This window comes from Aulonocara sp. 'chitande type north' Nkhata Bay, linkage group LG5 (genome assembly GCF_057382095.1).
Source record: "Aulonocara sp. 'chitande type north' Nkhata Bay isolate Kocher_YH1m ecotype deep benthic linkage group LG5, A_spYH_male_GT1.1, whole genome shotgun sequence".
Lineage (NCBI taxonomy): Eukaryota > Metazoa > Chordata > Actinopteri > Cichliformes > Cichlidae > Aulonocara > Aulonocara sp. 'chitande type north' Nkhata Bay.
The window spans coordinates 32819008-32839778 of NC_141348.1; the positions used below are offsets into that span (position 1 = coordinate 32819008).

The window sequence follows — 20771 nt, forward strand, 5'->3', positions numbered from 1 at the left end:
TCTGTTTTTATGGTAGTTTCATTTTAGAGGAAAGAAGCAGAATAATGACCGAAATTTTTTTTTTTTTTATTTGCTCTTACTTCAAAATAGCAGCTACAAACCCAGACACTAACAATGACTAAAAGTCATTATTGCCATATAAACAATCAGGTCTGTTATGTAATAAAAAGCCCAAAACAAATGAGAGCCAGGGATGAAATGCAGAGATTTATTTCATGCATGATAATCTGAACTGAATTAATACATTTCTTTTAAGAACAAACCAGCATAAAATTAAAATCAGTTCAATCCTTTGGAGGTAAACAAACTTAGCAGGGAATCAAATCAATATTTCCTCCACTGTATGCATCTAATCTATGGAATATTAAATGTTAAATGATTCCGTTAACATTTTATATACACAGTAGCGTCTCGTTAATTTTTTAACCTGATCTAAAGTTGTCAATAATGGTAAATACAATTATGCCAAAATACTCGTTCTATTGTCATGTAAAGATTTTGTCCTGTAGGATTAGAAAATTTGACTTTTACATCAAATAAAAGTATAAGAATGATTAAAAGCACGTTAATGTAAATGCACTTCTACAACTTTAAACGTGCTCTGATAAACTGCCTTCCTGAAAAGTGAAGCTCTGAAGAAAACAAACAAAAAACAGAGCTGCTATCTTTTTTTTCCTTCTACTCTGATCTTAAACAAGAACCGTACTGTGATGGTAACAGGATGATGTCATCTCAATTGCTGTCATTATAGTCTGTGTGAGGAGATCTTTCTCTTTAACAGTGGTTTGGATATTTGTGCACATATAAACAAAGGGATTTAAGGTTACCATATTTATTACCCGTTTGTCATGTAGTCATTGGCACAACACCCGAATAGATGGAACTGTCAGGGGTGATCCTGGCTCAAGAGTTGGGTGTTCCTCTTGTAATCGGAAGGTTGCCGGTTCGAGCCCCAGCTCAGACAGTCTCGGTCGTTGTGTCCTTGGGCAAGACACTTCACCTACTGCCTACTGGTGTTGGCCAGAGGGGCCGATGGCGCAATATGGCAGCCTCGCCTCTGTCAGTCTGCCCCAGGGCAGCTGTGGCTACAACTGTAGCTTGCCTTCACCAGTGTATGAATGTGAGAGTGAATGAATAGTGGAATTGTAAAGCGCTTTGAGGTCTCAAAAAGCGCTATATAAATGCAATCCATTATTATTATCATTATAACTGTAGTACTATAGAATTAGTACCCATACACTCTTCCTCACTCTAAAAACAACATATTGTTTCTGTCCATCTCTCTTTCATTCAGATCCAGTTCACAGTCCTCAAACTGTAAATGTGGTGGATGTCAGAGCCGCCATAATATGATGCCCAAATGCCTTCTATGATCGCCTTTGACTCCTATGCATTACTGAGTTGAGGATGAAAATTATGGCTATACTAAAGACAGCCACACACCCACGAATACACTTACAAACAAAGTCCATAAGAGATGCTTAGAGATATTAACAGAGCTCTACTCACAAGCCCTTCTACTAATATTACAGAAATCAATGAGTAATAACTACCACTGTCACAGTAATCCAAGAAACACCGGGGTATAAAGATCAAGAATGTGTGCACAAACAGCTCCCCATATAGAAGACATCTGGACACTGAAATCAAGGAATCCTGCAAAGACATTAGAACATTAAGAGAGGAGCCGAAGAGCATTATGACAGCATTATGTCACTGGGACCCAAGGGGGACCCATGCAGACTCACAGATCCACTTAACAAGAACAACAAGATTTCCATAAGTGATGCTATAGAGAGTGCCAAACAAAGGATCACGTCTCTGGCCACCAGGCCAAAGAGATATACCAGAAAGGCAAGGGTCAACAGAATTCTTCCCTCTTTACAACATGTTTTTTTTTCTCCTGGGCATCACAGTAACCAGTAGGCAAGCACAGCTAAGAAAGAAACTGGAAACAGCACCAGAGGGTCAAAGTACCAGCTACTAGTTGATACAGTAATATACCTCTCTTAAGACCAGGGAGTCAATCTGAGGACCACCTGAATTGACTACAAGACAAGCTACAACTCAGCCAGTTGAGTCCTTCATCTGTAGGTCATTAGGTTTCCGGAGGGCAGGTTAGTGGACATGCAGGACAGTTACAAGTACCTAAGAAAGTAACGGACATTAAGAAAACTAACCAGGAACTAGAAAAGCAAAAGCAAAATGACACAGAAACTCTGATCATGGAAACACGTGAACGCTCCCTAAACACCAGATTGATAGAGGCCACAGCCAACAGGACTGAATATGGATTAGAAGTCCCGATGTGAGGTGGTCAAAAACAACAGGCACTTTAGGAACCGAGCTTGAGGAACACAAACATAGTAGTGATTAAGTTACTGCCCTGGCATGATGTGATGTAGTGGGAACCTGCCTCTGTTTGACAGTGAAAGGCAAGGTCCTAATTTTTATCTGCTTTAGTCTTATGTAGCTTTTAATAGTTTTATCTATATAGAGAATTTTAAGAAGTGATTTACATCTTGTGTACAGTGGCTGTAGTTATAGGCATCATTCTTGTTAAGTGAGATGATGGAAAACATTAGTATTACTTCATTACTCCGGTCATTGTACAGAACCTCTTTCTGCCGATCCTTTTATCAAGGAGCAATGGCTTTGATAAGCAATGCTTATCAAATAGCATATACAATACTGGATCGTAACTCTCTTTGAAAGGTAGCAATGTCATATTAGCTATTTTTAAAGAAAGTTTCACAAGTTGCCTCAGCAGTCTTGTTGTTGCTTCTTCTGTAATTGTTATTATAATTTGTAGACAACTTTAGGTTAGAAAGGCACATTTTGCAAAGTGCTTATAAATGGTAGTCCAGCCAGTTTATGAGAAAATCAGTATTCAAGCCAAATATAATCAAAGAGAGTAAACATGAAAAACCTTTATCTTCTTAGCAGCACGACAGTAAGAAACTGTTTTTCTTTTTCTACACTAATAGGTGTGTCAGCCTAATAGTGGTGGTCTCCTCACAGTGAGCTAAAGCTAAAACATTCATGACTTAATATGATTTGATAGACTGTGTGTATGTGCATGTTAATATGCTATAATCTGAAAGGTAAAACAATTAAAGAGGGCATTATTAAAATTGCTCTTATCCTGAGATTACTTTCACAAACTAGGAGAGCATGGTCCTTGTGAGTAAGCGAAAAGTAATTTCATGTCTTAATTGCAAATCCCCAAACACAGGCTCAAGTTTATTTCCATTTTATAGTATGAGCACAATAAAAAAATGGAAAACCATATATGTTTATGCATGTGCATGTGAGAGAGCAAAAGCTTCACTCACAGGAGCCCCAGCTCTATAAAGCTATTACCATACAAACAGTAATTAGCCTCCATGTGAACAATTGCTGTTCTGTTCCCTAATTACTGAATTACAACCAGGAGATTAACGATGGTTAAATAAAAAACAATTAAGAACAAAACAATTAAGCCTTTTTCCCCTACCCCCTCGAAGCCATTGGTACTCCCCAGTCATGTTAGTTTTTTTTATTTTAAGGGTTCAGGCAACTTATATTATCCGTGTGCTCGTCTAGCAAAGGTAGGAATTTCAGACTGAGATGTGATGTTCCCCAGAAGCTAAATTCAGAGAATATTAGTTATGAGATCAGGAGAAGAACAGTGAGCCCTGAGGAGGGCGGGAAAGAGATAAGAGATTTGGGATCATTAGAACAATGTTTTTATCCTGCTTATCAGGCACTGCTCTAATGCTATTCCACTTTATCGCAGGCATGTTGTTGAGAGAAATGTGAAGCATCAATGAATTATTACTAGCTGTGGCGAGGGTATACACTATGTTCTGAATTAGTAGAACATGGAGCCCTCTAGAAAGAAAAGGAAGGAACAAGTTTAAAATGTGGTTGTTTAGAAATAACTCCTACCAAATAATGCATGCTTTTAGGCTCCAAAGTATGTACTATAAAAAAAATCCTGTTCAAAAGTCTACTGCTAAGACATCCATGTTTATTGTGTAATTTGAACATGGCAAAGATCAAACCTGTGTGAGTGTATTTTTACTTTATTTGTAATTGTTGTTCTGTTTCCTTAATGCAGTCTCATGGATTACTTTACTTTCTGATTATTGCTGATATAAAAATTCTGTGTGACGTTTGTGAGTCTTATTATAAGCAACCACATTAATAACTTTTGTTTGAAACAACTGTTTTACATTTGCGATTTATAACCCGGGAAACAATCAATCTGGGATCATGTTTTATTTGTCTTTACAGAATGCACCTGGTCTCTTCCTGTTAATAGGCTGTCCTATTAACAGACCTATTGTCAACCATTTATCTAACTTAAGGTTCAAATTTTCCTTGAAATAAAATCATGCTTATTTCTCCCAGGACAAAGTCAGAGGATTTGTCCCAGGAATAGCTGACTTCAGGCCTGGACTGGTAATCTAGCACACCGAACACTTTCCCGGCAGGCTAACGCACTTTTGGACCAATAGGCTTCGTACTGGCTGTACAAGAACTGACAGCAGCCCATTCGTTCATTTTCATTACTGACACTGGATTGTCCCATCTCTTAATGCGACAGGCCACTCCCCTACATTTGCTGTGCACTCATGCACCATGTAGAAAACATTTTGTCAGGAAGAAGGGGCGAGAAGGTGGAGCTGGAAAGCTGAGAGAAAACAATAAAAAGAAACTACAATGAATGCAGCAAAATGTGTCAAATTGCACCATGAACAGTAGTACCAACAACAAGTAGTAAGCAGGCCTCACAGACACAGGAGGTTGCTGCTGCTAGCACCATTCAGGTAAAATGAATGGCTATGACCATGAGCCGTTGCTAATTTCTAACTTTTATTCATGCTGCTTTTAATTAATGTCACATGCTGCAGTGCAACTAAGAAATAACCCAACAACAACTGTACCAACCTGGTTAAATGCCAGTGCCCATTTCTTGTCCCCGTCCAGCCCTGCTGTCTGGTAATATGTTGGCTCAATATTACATTATAAAGTATGCTAATAAACATGCTTATACATTTTTCCAATCGGGGCTTTCACTCACCATCCTCCTCCGTCTGTTTGACTATCTCTTCACTCTCCTTGCTGCCCTCAGGGTTGGCCAGGACAAGCCGCAGCCTAACGGTCACAAATGGCCTCAGTCCCCTCAAAGTGTAATGTGATGATGTTTGGATTAATTCTTCAGCTACAAACTCCTGCTGGTTGAACACGTACTGGTACTGCACCTGGAAAGCACAAGAAGAAACATGGGAGATTTTGCTTTTTGGTTAACAATAATAGTGACAAATCCAGAGCTGCCCTCATGTAATATGCTTGGGAAATATTAATAAAATGATAACAATATAGTAAAAAAAAGTCAGGAGTCTGATGTCTGTGAAGGTTCTCAGTCATCCAGGTCATCCAGGTCATCGTAGTCATCGTGTTCACATTAGCAAATGTTAAGCTCACCCGAAACCTTGGCTGATTGTGACCTACACCCGTTTTCACACCTTGGCTCATGTGATTAGGTAGAGGATCATTAGGGGCTCCATTAGGAGGTACCTTCACAGGGCTTAAATCTGGGACTCTCCACCATTTGACCCTAGAACTGAGGAAGCTTCTCGGATGAGAGGTGAAACATCTTCAAGCAACTTCAAGAAGTCCAGACGCTTTTCTTCCCAAGCTCCTTAGACTCAGGGGTCTGATCTTTGTAGCATACAATAAGAGGATCTGGAGACTCACAGTTTGAGTCTACTAGGGGAAGGGTCAATGTAAATCAATGTCAATGTAAATGTTTCAATGGTAAAACATTTATTTCTATGTGGTCTCTATCAGGACGGCTATCCATAGGGGAAAAGGAGCTACTGAGTGATTCCGTGAGTAATGTGCGAATCGCCTCTGGGACGTCCTGTGTTTGACACCACTTTCCCCCGCAATCATCAAAACATTAGATAAGGTCATATCTCTTGAAAGAATGTTCTATCCAAAGCATGGACAAAAACTGTGACAAGTCCTCAGGTCAGCTTTCGGCCAGTTACAACATGCATTCCCCTGCTCTCGTTCCCACATTTCCCATCTATCATCAAACTATCATAAAAAACAGAAAGATATGAAAAATAATAAAGTTAACTGGCAGTTGATTTTTTTTCCATAAACTCTGCTCCCGGTCCTTATTAATTCCACATAATACCCTAAAGGTGGAGAATAAATAATGGTTGTGCTTACCGTCAGATTGTAGCTGTGGCAGCGTGTCACAGCATACCCAAAAGTCTCCCATTGTACTGTCAGCTGGCGGGCTCTGACATCCACCACATTGACATTTTGAGGACCGTGAACTGGATCTGAATGAAACAGAGATGGACAGAAACAATAGCTTGTTCTTAGAGTGAGCTGGAGGAACAGCAGCCTCAAGCAAGGAAAGAGTGTATGGGTACTAATTCCATAGTACTACAGTTCCATCTATTTGACTTAAAAAGGGGGTAAAATACACTCCCTGGAAGATTTTGTTGGCTTCTAAACTACAGTTTGCAGGTCAACTCAATGCTGCTGATTTCAACCAAGTATTTTTTTTTTTAAATCAAGCTTGCAAGCTCTGGCATTTACCAGATTCAGTTAGTCAATTTATTCACTGACAATAATGGCAAGGAAATTATGACAGGCCATAAAAGGCTTTTAAAAGGTTCACAGGTCCTCACCTCTCATCTGTTAAATAACAGACATTCTGCCTCACCACTAGGCAGTGCTACGACATTACAAAGTTCAGATTCAGGGTATAATGACACAAGTCTTAATCTGCAGACATTAGGAGTTGCATTACTTCCTTTGCCATATGTGATACTCAGTCTCTCGCTCTCTCTCACTCACACACACATCCAGAGTGTCACTATAAAGGGCATTTAATTGATTACTTTTGCATTAATTACTTGTAGACCTTCCATAAGCACAACGTGGCAAACCTGTAAAATGTGAAAGAAATATTCAAACAAACACGTGTAAAATCACAAGCTTACACGAACAACAAGCAACAAGCTCAAATTGGCCCACCTACACCCATGCAGCAAAACAGCTACACACAACAACATATCCCCTCACAGTTTTGTTCTAGCCATATGTTGGGCTCTCATCCCCAGGTTTGTCTTTCACAACTGACTGCACACTAACAAGCTTGTTCAAACTAATCTTTCTTTCTGCCTAATTAGTTTCTATCAGCTAACGATGGCATCCAAAACAGGTCACTGTATAATTAGTGAAGCTATTAAGCATATTTCTCCAATCAAAATGAAAACCATTATTCTAGGTGAGGTTATCTCTAAAAATACACATATTGGAGAAATAATGAATAATCAAATTGATTATTTCAGATACTTGTCAGAAGAAAGAAACACAGCTAATGAATTTTTGGTATTTGAATATCCTTAACTATTATAACCAAGGATTTTACCCTCAGACTTTAAAGATGTAAGGTCAAAACATTTTACTTTTTGAAAATTAGAATGGATACTTAAGTGTAATTGAGTCAGACTTAAAAAAGAAGAAAAAAATATTTTTTTTGACTTTTCAGGTTTTTCCACAAAACATCTTATTAAAACTCTGCTTACTTGTTTAATTTAGAAAAGCCTATCAAAGTGAAGGCTAAGGTGATAACCTTTGGTCTGATACCAAACGACTGCATGAATGCATCTGAGCGCATTAGAAGATTGTTCAAACAAGCTTCTTAGTATAATGGGACAAGATTAGACCACAGCAGCATGGATAAGCCATCTTAGAGACCATCTTAGACATGAAACATATGTTACAGGACTTCTTGTTGATGACGTTTTATTACTGTTGTTTTTGTGACTTTGGGTGAGACTTTAGGCTCCCTGGGATGCTTTATGGTTTAAAGAGTCTCTGTTTCTACTTAAAAGACCAAAGCCTATGAAGTAATCTACTATTCCTGGATAAAACTGTGGCAGACTGACATTTGGCAGCCAAGAAAGCAGCAGGGGGAAGTAATATAACCAACTTATAGCCCAATCTTCAGGTCAGCACAGCAGGCAATATGCTTTCACACAGCCCACATACTGTCTGCAGAAAATGGGACTTTGCTACATCTGACTGAGACTAATGCAGATGGGCTGATGGGCTACTCGTGCTGTATTTGTATTTTATTGAAGAAAAAAAAATTTGCAGGTCAACGTGCAGCATTTGGGATACAAGGGCCGCCCACTTAAAGATAACTTGCTTTTTACCCAACAGGTGATAATCACTTGTCTATTTGTCAGCAGCAAGACATTTGGCAAAATTTCATGTGAATTTTCTTCAAATGTGTTTTGAAATGTAGTGTGATGACAAAGTCAGATCAAAAGTGAACAGTGATGCTCACCTTATTTCCCTATTTTCCACTGCATTAAATCAATATTATCTTTATTATGAGGTTGATGATAAGTTGAATCTGCCTCCTCATGGCTTCATGTCACAAGCTGTCTGAGAATGATTTTTAAACTAAAGCACAATGACTGTCCACTTAGAAACACACATGTTTATCCCATCTCCATCCTTTTCCCCCCCAAACTGATCTGTGAAGAACTCTGTATGTATGGAGAGGGCATGGTGGGGAGCAGAATAGACACAGGTGAGCCAGTTTGAACACAGATAAAAACAGAAGTAGCCAAGCTATGTGCAGAGCTGTGTAAATGTAATGACTTAAAAGTATTTTAATTGTTCAGCTGATCTGTCCACCTGTGTTGCTCTCTCACCCACATGCTATTGTGTGCTATATTTGTTTTTGTTTTTTTGTGTTTCGGCCAGATATTGTGCATTATCATCAATGCCACAGGGCGCCAATATGATCATGAGCTATGGAGTAAATCGCTCAACCCCTGTGGGAAGATTAAAGCTTTTATTATAGTCTGTTACAGACATGGACAGCTGGAGGCGTGATGGCCGAGTAGTCCTTCCTGTTCTACTTCTTTGATGTCCATCACCTGGGGTGCGTGCATGGTTTATAATGTAAAGTCTCCACAAACAAGTTTGCACAGTCACAAAAAATTGTCAGACACACAAATGTCCATACTGACTGTGATGACGAATTTACATATATTTACTTGGACCTGGCAGAGTCGCAGATGCAAAAAGTATAATTAATCCTTGGGCTTCATCTCTATCATTACGTGAAGTTTCTCATTCTATGGTCAAATAAGCCTAAATTTAAAATAGAACACATTTAAGTGACAAATATACTACATAATTAGCTTTTGTTTGCGGAACAGGTTGATCAAAATCCTGGATAGTTGTTCATTCAAACAGCCACTCAGGTTGCTGACATCTGCTAGAAGCATACAGGACTGCAAACACACTTTTCCTAAGTCTGCTCCACAGTGCAGTGACCACATCACTGGTCGAATGATCTGCCTTTTAAAATGAAGGTATGTTTACTTGCCCTGAAATTAAGTTTTGATCTGATTCATGCTTAAGATATTTTTCCAACAAAGGTAATACTGCCCTGTTTCCACGCAGCTAGCCAATATTAGATAATTAAATGTCTTCTTGTCCCTCACATTTTAATGAGATTGCCCCAAACAAGCAGTTTTTTGCGCCATAGAATATAATAGCCCTTTATTGTCATTGTAGATGTACAATTAAATTGTAGGTGCTCCTCACCAACTGTGTCAGAATAAAATACAAATAGTAGACGGCAGGAATAAATGGAAAACAGGAGAAATGTATACAAAAATAAGGGAAAGGCACACATTATAGAATAGCTGAAAACTGCTTGGAAGCAGTGCAAAGACTTGAGTGGGAAAGACTGAGTGGCCTGAGTGATTGGGGTAACTCAGACAATGGCTCAGATAGGTGGGGTGGGGTGGGCAGGGGTGTGGGTTGATAGTGTTTGTTAACAGTGTGAATGCCCCAGGGGAAGAACCTGTTTATGATCCTGGAGGTGTTGGACCTGATTGACCGGAGGCCCGATCAGAGGTCCAGGATATTCTTCCCCAGGACACAGAGGAAGTGCAGCCGCTGTTGGGCCTGCTTTACCAGGGCGTTGGTGTTGGGGGTTCAGGTGAGATCAGTGGAGATGTGGGTGCCGGGAAACCAGAACTTACTGAATTACACGAGTGGTTTCAGATGATGGAAAGAAACAAAGGACTTAATTGTATGACTTGCTGTTTTCAAACAACAGTCTTATGATCCATTCAGACCGAGAATGCCTAAAACAGTCTGTAATTTTCTCCTCTCTTTCTACTTTTCATTCAATATCAAGTAACTACACAATATCAAACTGGTGCTCTGTCAAAGACATCACTGTTTTTAGTTACTGAAATGCTGCTGTGGGTGCCGTTTATAAATCACAGGTGCCCATTACTTTACTTTTATTTTTTTCAAAATTTTCTTCTCATGCAGTGTAATTTAAATATTCATTTCCACTGCTGAATTGTTCTCTATGCCATATAACCATATACGACTGCAACAATGTAAACAGTAACAACAGACAAAATTTCCTCGAAATGATTAGGTAGTAAAATCTTTTCTGAAAAGTAGCCTCCAGTTGGAGACAAAACAAAGAAAGATGCTGTTTTAGATTTAAACTTTTCTATAGAGAACACATTTGAACTAACCTTTAAATATGCGTGCTTAAGCAGATCAAGTAGCGTACCTACAGGAAACGCACAATGTAATTCCTCAATTTCAAAGGCATAATCACTCACTCATTCAGAGAGAATTAAGTAATCAGGTTTCCCCAAGAAAAGCAATACATCAAAGCTTCCCTTACTGCAACGCCTATTGTTTCTAAATGCACCAAGAATACAGCACAGAAACAGCTAAAAAAACAAACCAAAAACAGCTCCACAAATCCCCCCTCACCAACTACCAGCCCTGACCACTTAATCCAGCAGTCTTTCAGTTTGGTATGATCTGAACTAATCTTTCAGATTATCCGTCTCATTCCTAGTTGGACCCGGATAAACAGATTCTTAACTTCTATTTATAAAAGAGAGAGAATTAGATTGTAATAGAATGGAAACAGAAAATTAGATCAAAGATTCCACCAGTGACCACTTCACTGCTTTATGAAATCTTACATTGTATTATATATTTATTATATATTTTGTTTTTCTTTACTGCTGTATACAGTGATTATGCTCAAATTTTACTTTAGATTATCATCCAGCTCTATTTCTTCTCTTTATAAACCAAAGTAAAGACGTGTGCTGTAAAGTTGTGGAGAAGGAATGCAGGGAAGACTGGGAGGAAACAAGTAGGAGAGCTTATTTGAATTATTACTTTGTTTACATCGTTAAGTTGATGATGGTGTCTCCCAGGCTGCCCTTGGTCATGACAAATGCCAGATTTGCCACATCATCCATCTGATTTATTCTCTCCTTCTGCCCTCTTCTCCACTCTTTCTTTACAATCACACTACTTATATATTCTTCTCTTTAACATCGGCTTTGCATCTCTTGTCGATGTTTCTGAAATCACCTCTGTGTCAAAGGATGATAGTGATGCAGGATGAAAAGAATCACTAAGAATCCAAAGTATAAACAAAAAAATAAAGACAAAAAAAAAAAGATGTGTACAGTAACCGCTGAAAGAGGAAAATAAAGCACAAATTGACATATGGGATAAAAATAGAGGTCAGTTACACACAAGAAGAACAATTGTATCACTCCACAGGGAGACAAACCCTGTACTGGGCAATGTTTCCACCCTCATTAATCAGGGCTGGTCAAGGGTTGGCATGTTAGCCATCACACACTGTGGAAGGGCATTGTAGATGGCACAGCTGGCACACAATGTGACAAGGCCAAACAGTGGGCCATGTTGCAGCCAGACATGGAGCCTCTTTCCCTATGGTGGACCAGAGAAGTAGTTCTTAATATTAAAAGGACTACAGAAGCTACCTTTAGCATTTTTCTTTTAGCTTAGCACTACAAAAAAATACATCTACTTTATAAAGAAAATTTGACTCCCATATCATAACACATCTACTATATGACTTGCATAATGAAGAGTTTAAATACATTGAATACAACAACTATCAAAAAGTCCTCTGATGCTGATATTGAGTAAACTATATTTCAAGGTGTTGTTGACTGTCCAAAAATGAGACAATTCAGCTGTAATTCATTTCTTTTAGCTGTGCTGGAAACTGGATAGTGTGGAAACTTGGAATATGTGAAATGCAAATAGAAGCTTGTCCCCATGACAGTTCTAGCCTACAATAATGCCAGAGGTTAAATGCAGGATCACCAAACTCAAGCTGTTTAGCACTTTTACTTTTCTTTGACTTTTCTACAACCCCAGCCTGAACTGTCTGTGATCATCTACACAAGAAGGACTAACAAGCACGCAAGCCAATGGATAATGCTAATGCCCAGCTGACTTAACTGGAGGTAGAGATAAAGTTGTTTTGCCTGTCTTTGAAAGTACTTAAGGGCCCATTGGATGTTTTGGCAGGTAGATATCTAGTTCAGGCAAGAGCCTAGTGAGGCATTGTGTTTTGGAGTGCCTTTCTGAATCTGATGAATGAGCAGCAGAAATAGAGCCATTAATCCAAAGACTTTAGGGAGCCGTTCCAGGGAGAAGAGGAGAGAAAAAGAAGAGAAGGAATGGAAATCAATCTTACTGCCCCCCATGCTTCCTGTCCTCCTCTCTTGTTCTCCTTTTCCTTTTGTATCATTCCTTTTCCACCTTTTGAGGATTTTCCTTTAATTAACTGTTTACTCCTAGTTGTACCTCGACCAGTTATTTTTTTCTGCATAGAATCTATAATCGATCAATAATAACTTTTTTCATCTTTTCTCCAAGATTTTCTTCCATTTGCCACTTCTGCTTTTCGTTCTGTATATTTTTTATAGTCACTTCCCTGTTTGTTCGACCACTTTTGCACTTGGTTATAAAAATTCTTATTCAGAAATCTGCTGTCTTCATGGTCCAAGGGAAATATGTGTAATGAAAAATGCAAAACTATGCATCCCCTATGACAAAGGTTAGGGAAAGATCACGGTGCAGAACAAACTTTAGTCAAGTTATAGGTAGGGTGAGGACTAGTGAAATGCTAAACAGGTACTTCAGCTGATCTTAAACTTAAACTTGGCATACCATTCAGGTATAATCATATGCCTGATTCAAATAAATATAGTTCCTTCTATATCTGAAGTTTGTGTACCTCTATTAAATACATTTAGTTAGACACTTACGTTCTTGTCCATGCCAACTTCTATGATTATAGTAACTTTTATGTGATAAGGTGTAACAATTGTAATTTAACATATCAATATTGGCATTGAAAAAACTGGCAAGTATACATTCCTCCAGTACAAAGTCTCTGGATAGTGAGTTGAGGAGGACTGCTTGAAGTTTAGCACAGCTCACTACAAAAAAGTGTATAATTCTGAGCTTCTAAAGGAACATGTTCTTGTTGCAGCTCTACTGTACTTTCTTCTAATCAGTCTTCCTACATTAATTTGTTCCCCAAAGTCAAAAATCAGGCATCCGAAGAAATGAAGATGGGGCAGTGCAGACTAAGAAAACCATACACATCTTTTATTTTCATCACATATGGGCTACACACATTTCCTTAAAAGTACAAACAGCCAGTAAACAGCAACTGTGTCATGCTAGAAGATGCTATACTGTAGTTGAAATGGGTACTGCAATTAATTTTGTATATTTCATAAAGAAAAGCTTTTACTAATTGGCTTTGCTGGAACGACCTAAAGATTTCTGCTAGTATTTGTATATGTGCTGTTAGAAAGGACCTGTATGTCTCTGACTCTCTCTATGGCCTCTTATGCCTTCGATGCGGTTTGAATTTTTACTTCATTTTGTGTTTTTGATCCTCTTCTATATTCACACCTAAAAGGTTAAAAAATGACAAATGAGAGTGAAAGAAGAGTCAGTGTGAAAGTAAAATCATAGAGAGCTTCCCACTGAGAAAAGCATGGAAGGGACACTTTTCTGTGCCATGCTTCACATGCATGTGTTCTATGTGCAGTCAAAGTGTGGGTGAAGCAAAATGACATATCATGTTGAGCACACTAGCCAAAGGCTAGAAAATCAATTAATACAGCTGATTCTAAACACCTCAAACCACTACAAACTCACATGTGCATGCACACACTCACACACATGCACACGCACACAGTGGAGCACCCCTGAGGCTCTTATAGCTTCAGCATTATTTGTGACCAGTGATATGTTGCAGAGGCTGCACCTTTAATCTGCATCCTCACACCAAAGAAATAAGAACCTAACCTCTACGTACACACACACACACACACACACACACACACACACACACACACACACACACACACACAGTGAGAGAGCCAAGCTTTACTATGACCCCTTAAGGCAAACAAACAAGATCAGAAGAAAACATGGAGGCTTTCACCCTCCTCAAATCTAACATGCGCGTGTGTGTGTCGGTATGTACTGTGTAATCATGTGTATGAAAATAATGCACACACACACACACACACACACACACACACACACACACACACACACACACACACACACACACACACACACACACACACACACACACAGAAACATCTTTACCCAAGCACTTAAGGACATACTTTGATTCACCTCATTAATAAAAAGCAAAAATGAAGTATGCAATATTTCAGCAGTGAAGTACCTCAATAGCACATCATAAAATTATCGACCGCTTAATCATGCCAGCTTTAGGAATGACATTAAACTGGCTCATTGCCTCAACACACACACACACACACACACACACACACACACACACACACACACACACACACACACACACACACACACACATTTGTATGACCATCTTTGTGAGGGCATTTAATCCCACATACCTTTGAACCCTTAAATTCTAAGTTTAACCATTATGTCTTAAGCCATAAACTGCTCTTTTACATGGACCTGCCAAAATTTCTGTAATCTGATGATCTTAAACTCAGTCTGGTGCTCAAAAAACATCTGACATCTGACACATGCACTGTCTTAAGCAGACCCTCTAATCAGTGAAGGAAATTACTCTACACAGGTACAATTAATGTACAATTTAGATGCTGGGGAAACTCAAACATATATAAAGACAGATCCAACTCAACCCGAGCACACACAATAGCAGCAGCAGACAACATGACACCCTGTAGCTCTTTGTCTTTGATAAATTGGATTAAATTCACTAGTAGCAGATGCCTTTTAGTGGATTTTAATTACGCCTCCCTGCATGAAACCAACTACTGAAATTTAAACCATAACTCATAATGTCTGAATTAAACTTGCAGCACAGCGAATTCACAAAGATTTTCTTTTTAAAAGATATAAAGAAACTTTTCATGTCTCAAAAGTCATCTGCAACTATTACAAGTCAAAAATAACTCAATAGCGCAATTAATTTTAAAGATGGATTCGGGTGCAAATGGTTACATAAGAGGTTAAAGTTAAGTTTAAGATAACATCATTTCAGTTTTATGCTGAAAATCAATAACTGTTTGTGTTCTCCTCGTTGCTGCCAAGTCCTCTTTTCTGTGCTTCCTACTACTTCTGAAAAATTAGCAGACAATCATAAATGACTGATACAGGATTGTTGCACACTTCTACCAAGGAACCAGTGCAATCCCCCATTTTATCCCATTCTCCGCTGAGCAAAAGAAAGACTTTTTTCAAGTCTTTAAAGTCTTTATCAGAATCAGAATCAGAATCAGAATACTTTATTCATCCCGAGGGAAATTAGGGGTTACAGCAGGCAGCACGCTAATGGCGCATGCGCACTCACAAAGGAACCTTCTGACCAACTTTACACAAACATCACATTGGACAGACATGTCAGAAGGTAGGCTGATAGGAAAAAAAACAACGAAAATACACTACATGAGGTAAGAGGAGGAGAAAAAAAAACTCCACTCAGACTGAGCTCCTAGTGGGAGAACAGTTTGATAAAAGAAAAAACACCTCAGCACAAAAGCACATGACTATCAATACACCATAGAAACACGAGACAAGCAACAGGGGCGGGTAAAGGGTAAGAGAGAGCCGGCGTAGACAGCGCATCCGGTCCTGCAGCATCTGTGCTGGTCCAGTTGACTGCTATCATCCCCGGTAGGGCACAAGCATCGAAGGCGTTGGAAAGGGAGGGGGATGAGTGAGTGCTTATCAGTGTAAGTGTGTGTGTGTGCGTGTCCATAGTTTAGCTGAGACAGTGTCCTTCGGCCTATCAGGCTAAGTAAACAGTCCTCCAGCCAATCCAGGTGTCCTTCATGGGGCGGGAAGAATAGTCATCACACAGTCGTTATCAGGGAGTTGTTTTGGTGGGCTCCAGCCTTGGGCCTGCAGTTGGGGCCGTGGTGTCCAAATGTTGAATATTGTTGATTTCTCCTTTGTGAGCAGCTCGAATTCTAGCACTCCGAGGCTGGTCTCTCGATCTCCCGTTGAAGAGCTGCGAGCCTCCCCATGATGGTATCAAACTTCTGTTCCGTGGTGTTGTCAGTCTTTTGATTCTGAGACCTCACAACTGCAGTGATCCATTCCGCGATGTTTTCCAACTGTCACTCAAGGGTCTCATTTTGAGCAGGCCTCTCTCTGATGTTTCCCCTCATACGCTCAATGGTGTTGTTTTGAGCCTTCACAGCAGCTGTAAGCGTCTCCAAGGTGTTGACCATATTACGTTCGTTGTGAGAGGTCGCACCTCGTCCCGTCGCATCGAATCCAGCGGGCAGCCTTGTGGGGGTTTGAACAGCCGGTTCCGCTTTAACCTTTAAATGTACAACAAATGTGACCTCAACTGTTCAAAAAGTCTTGAGCCACCACTCATTTCTACACATATTGCTGCTACGGATCAAGACTTACTCGAGGTCTTGGTGTGATGTGTGTCCTTAAAAAAATCTGAAACTGGAAAAGTGGAGGACAAAAGAAGAAGTGTCCCGAAAGTCATTTAAATCAGTGGCGCCAAGTCTTATAGAATGAATGAATCCTAATCATGAACTGTCAGAACACACAGCCAATACAGTAAAAGAACACGCAAGGGGAACCAGTCATGGACTGGTCTCCCCAGAGTCCAGACATCAACATTATTGAAGCAGTGTGGAATCATCTTAAAAGAGAATGGAACAAAAGGCAGCCAGCATTCAAAGAAGGGTTTTAAGATGCCTGGTGAACTATTCCTGAAGAACAAGTTGCAATAAAGGATGTCTAGAGTTCAGGCTGTGTTGAAAAATAAAGGTGCTCAAATTGGACAAAACCTGCTTTTGCCTTATATATTGTATTTCCATTTATGTTTACAGATGTTCCAATAAATCACTCCCATTTTCTTAGCAAATATAAAGAGGTTTAAGATGAGAACAAATGAGAACAAAATGTTCTTGAAGTCAAAAAGCATCATATGATACGGTAGCCGTGGAATGAGCACTACTGCGGCATCTTTCACTGTAAGCATTGTAATCCTTCAGCAGGACAGATACAGGATGAATGTATATTATTATGATATCAAAAGCCACAAGAAGAAGAATGCTCGGAGCCAACACTACGCAGTAATGTAATTCAAAATGGAGCAGAAAGAAAATCTATTTCGAATCCCGCTTTATTAATACCATTGCTGCCTACAGCCAGGAAAGGGACAATTGAGTTGTAGCAATTTGCAGAATGAGGGGGCCAGAGAGCGGAGGGAGAAAGAGAGGAATAAGAAGGAGGGGTGCTGAGACTGAGAAAGAGACCAAAAAAAGAGACTGTGAACAGATGGAAAGAGCAAGAAAAAAACTGAAAATTTAATAGGAAGACACTAAATAAACAAAATGAAATAAGTCGAGTTAAATGAGAGAAATGCGAAGTCAAAAAATAAAGGGACTGAAAAAGGAAAGACCCAAAACAAAGAAAGTGATACAGAGGAAAAGACAGAATGAGCTAGAGGGGACGAGAAAGAGATTTAAAGCAGCGACATAATGAGCCAGTTGATAGTGAGGCCTGAGGTTAAGCACCTGAAGCCAGCAAGTAATTGGCTGAGAATGACAGAGTGACAAGCAGAGAGATATAGGCTGTGACCTGGAAGGAGAGAGAAAGATGGAAGCAGAGAGATGGGGGTAGCTGTTGAATGTAAGATGAATACGTTCAACAGCTCCTCCCATCATTTTTTTTTTAAATTTGATTTTGGCTGGAAAAAGAGGAGGAAAGGCTGGGAAATCCTCGGGGGCCTATAATAAAAGCATGAATACAGCTACTCGTTACAATAATGTCACTCAGCCAATTATATCAGATTAAATTATAAAAGAAAATGTCTTTTACTTCAACTCCTCAGGAGAGTTTGAGATACTGTGGTGATACCTCCAGTGGGTCGTGTGTTGTAACTTCCCTTTGAAGATGGATCTTCTTTTTATTATTATTTTAAAAAATTCTTTCCCTTGATCACTAAAGAAAGATCCCCTGCAGGCTTTTAGAGCTGTGTTTTAAAGGAGGACTAGAGAGGTGGGACGTTTGAGTGTAAAGTGAGGGGGGATATAATTTAAAAAGTTTATCATGTGCTATTTTACAATGACAAAAATACACACAGCTAATGATAGGAGTATCTGAATGACCTTTCTCAGGAAGATGTCTAGACTGCTGGAGTAAAAGCCAAACCTCTTTCCAAGTTATCCAATATATAGTCAGGACAGCTTGTGACAGCCCTGGAAACCTGTAAGGTGTGTGTGGCTGGGGGTAGATACCGAGAAAAATATTCAATTACATGTCAGGATATACAGTGAACTACATTACAAACAGTCCCATGCCATGCTAGCCACATCTGGTATTGCAGATCTTGATCCCTGATCACCACCTGTATCATATAAACTGTGACATCTAGGGCTGTGCGATATGACCAAAATCTCATATCCCGATATAAGACATGTATCGTCCTGATAACGATATAAATCACAAAAATTTAACATTTTCTGTAAATTCTGTGAATCTCGGGCAGCTCAACTTGCGTGAAGTGTTTCTAGCTGGGCGTCGTGTACCTGGAGTCGAGTGTTTTAACCGATGCATGAAACTATACATTTTTAGACATAAGTTGTAACGGCCGCCGTTTTCTTTGTGAGTATTTATTACACGGCGTGCTGCCAGGAAAAGCCTGTTCTAACGTTTGAGTCTAAGGTTGTTTTTTTTTTAGCACCTGGCGGCTCTTTTTTGCTTCTCATTCGTAAATAATCTGCTCTTTCACGTGATTCCGTTTATTTTGAAAAGTCTCAACAGGACCTTGAGCTTTATTGTGAAAGGTTTATGTGGAAAATAAACAAGCGGACACGCGATGGTGCAATGCATGAAAACAGTCGCTTGTCTGTCTGTAGTGTGGTTATATAAAATATAAGAGAAAGAGAGAACTTTAAGAAATTAATATAGCCACTACAGTGACCATCAAAACGATGAAAAAATATTGCCGTAAACAGTTTATCTTGCAACACCACGAAACAAACGATAGCGTAAAATGAAACGATATATATATCATTATATGAACAGCTCTAGTGACATCACTCACGTGTTTTGGACTCGGCATTCTGAAGATTCTTTTTTAGTATTTTGGCGAGTGGATCCAGAAGTGACCGTGATTAGCCCAGAGGATGGGGTGTTAAGATATTTGCTAATTCTCGCATTTGTTCAGTAGCAAGACGTTCTCCTAAACTGAAATGCCACAAACACACATTTACTGCTAACAGACTAATAAAAGAACACAATTTCACTCAGCGAACTGAAGCAAAATCTGCTGGATGACCTTTGCTACACAACAACGCCATTTGTAATATCATTTCACTAAAAGTAGTGCTCCACATTTTAAGCAATGGTAGAGAGATCCAATTCAATGACTCAAATTTGCAGAAATGAAGTCTTCAGCAGCCGGTTTTAGCACATCTGTCAATCAAGGCAGCCCCTATCCAAACGTTAAAGCTTACAGGTAACAATTCCAAGAAGAATGACAAAAATCCAGTGGCCTGTGGGGAAGTCATTTGCTTTTGAAGGCAGAACAAGTGGTCATTAGAGGAACTGCATTTACTGGCACTTCATTTTTCAGCCTCCGGGGCTGCCACTGCGATTGAGCTGTAATTTGTTGTCATTATTTCAAACACATTTTAGTCTGACCTGATTTACATTATTGGCAAGTACCAATACAGCACACGCTATGTGAGAGTTTTGTAGACCATTGCGTGCAGTGACCATTTCAGTCCCAAACAAACACTAATGAGTATACAAAGCAGGTATTACGCATAAGGCCAGAATGGAGTCCTTATTTGCTCAGATCATTGTAGTCACAGGACTGCACAGACTTGAACTTGAAAGCAAATAGTTAATACACCAAACCACTTAAGTAAGCGCAGTAAAAGGCAGGTAGAAAATTTGATATGGAGAATGGTTTAAACCGAGAACTGAAAAGGTGATGAGTTTAAATTGAACCAGTGAGGTCATGTCAGGAAAAAGAGAGGTCACAGGCAAAGATCTGGATGTGAAGTTTTAGATTTTTTCCTTTTTATTAAAGAAAATGAAAAAAAAAAAAAAAACTCATATTATTTTAATAAAAGGTTCAGAGTTGGGAATGGGAAAGGAGGTGAACACTAAAATATTTACTTTACATTGGAATTTAATTAAGACTGTGATCTTAAATATGTTTTAATACAAGCTCAAAGTCTATCTCACATGTTAATTAATAATGTCTTGTCACATGACAGGACAGTGTCAGGGAAAGGGCCCTTTGCAGGACTCAAAACACAGCAGAAAAAATAACAGAACTTATCTGAACCCCTCAGCTGGTCAGTGTAATGAAGGCTGCAAAA

At 39.3% G+C, this 20771-nt stretch overlaps 1 protein-coding gene across 11 annotated transcripts in view; it reads right to left on the minus strand.

Moving 5' to 3' along the window:
- Positions 1 to 20771, minus strand: part of ptprt (protein tyrosine phosphatase receptor type T) — a 311416-nt gene that overhangs the window by 161409 nt on the left and 129236 nt on the right. For all 11 annotated transcript variants that reach the window (XM_086293067.1, XM_086293065.1, XM_086293066.1 and 8 more), the window contains exons 9-10: positions 6229 to 6344; positions 5069 to 5249 (exon numbers count right to left, since the gene is read on the minus strand). In XM_086293067.1, coding sequence (XP_086149193.1) covers positions 5069 to 5249; positions 6229 to 6344 — 297 coding nt within the window. The remainder of the gene's footprint in view (positions 1 to 5068; positions 5250 to 6228; positions 6345 to 20771) is intronic.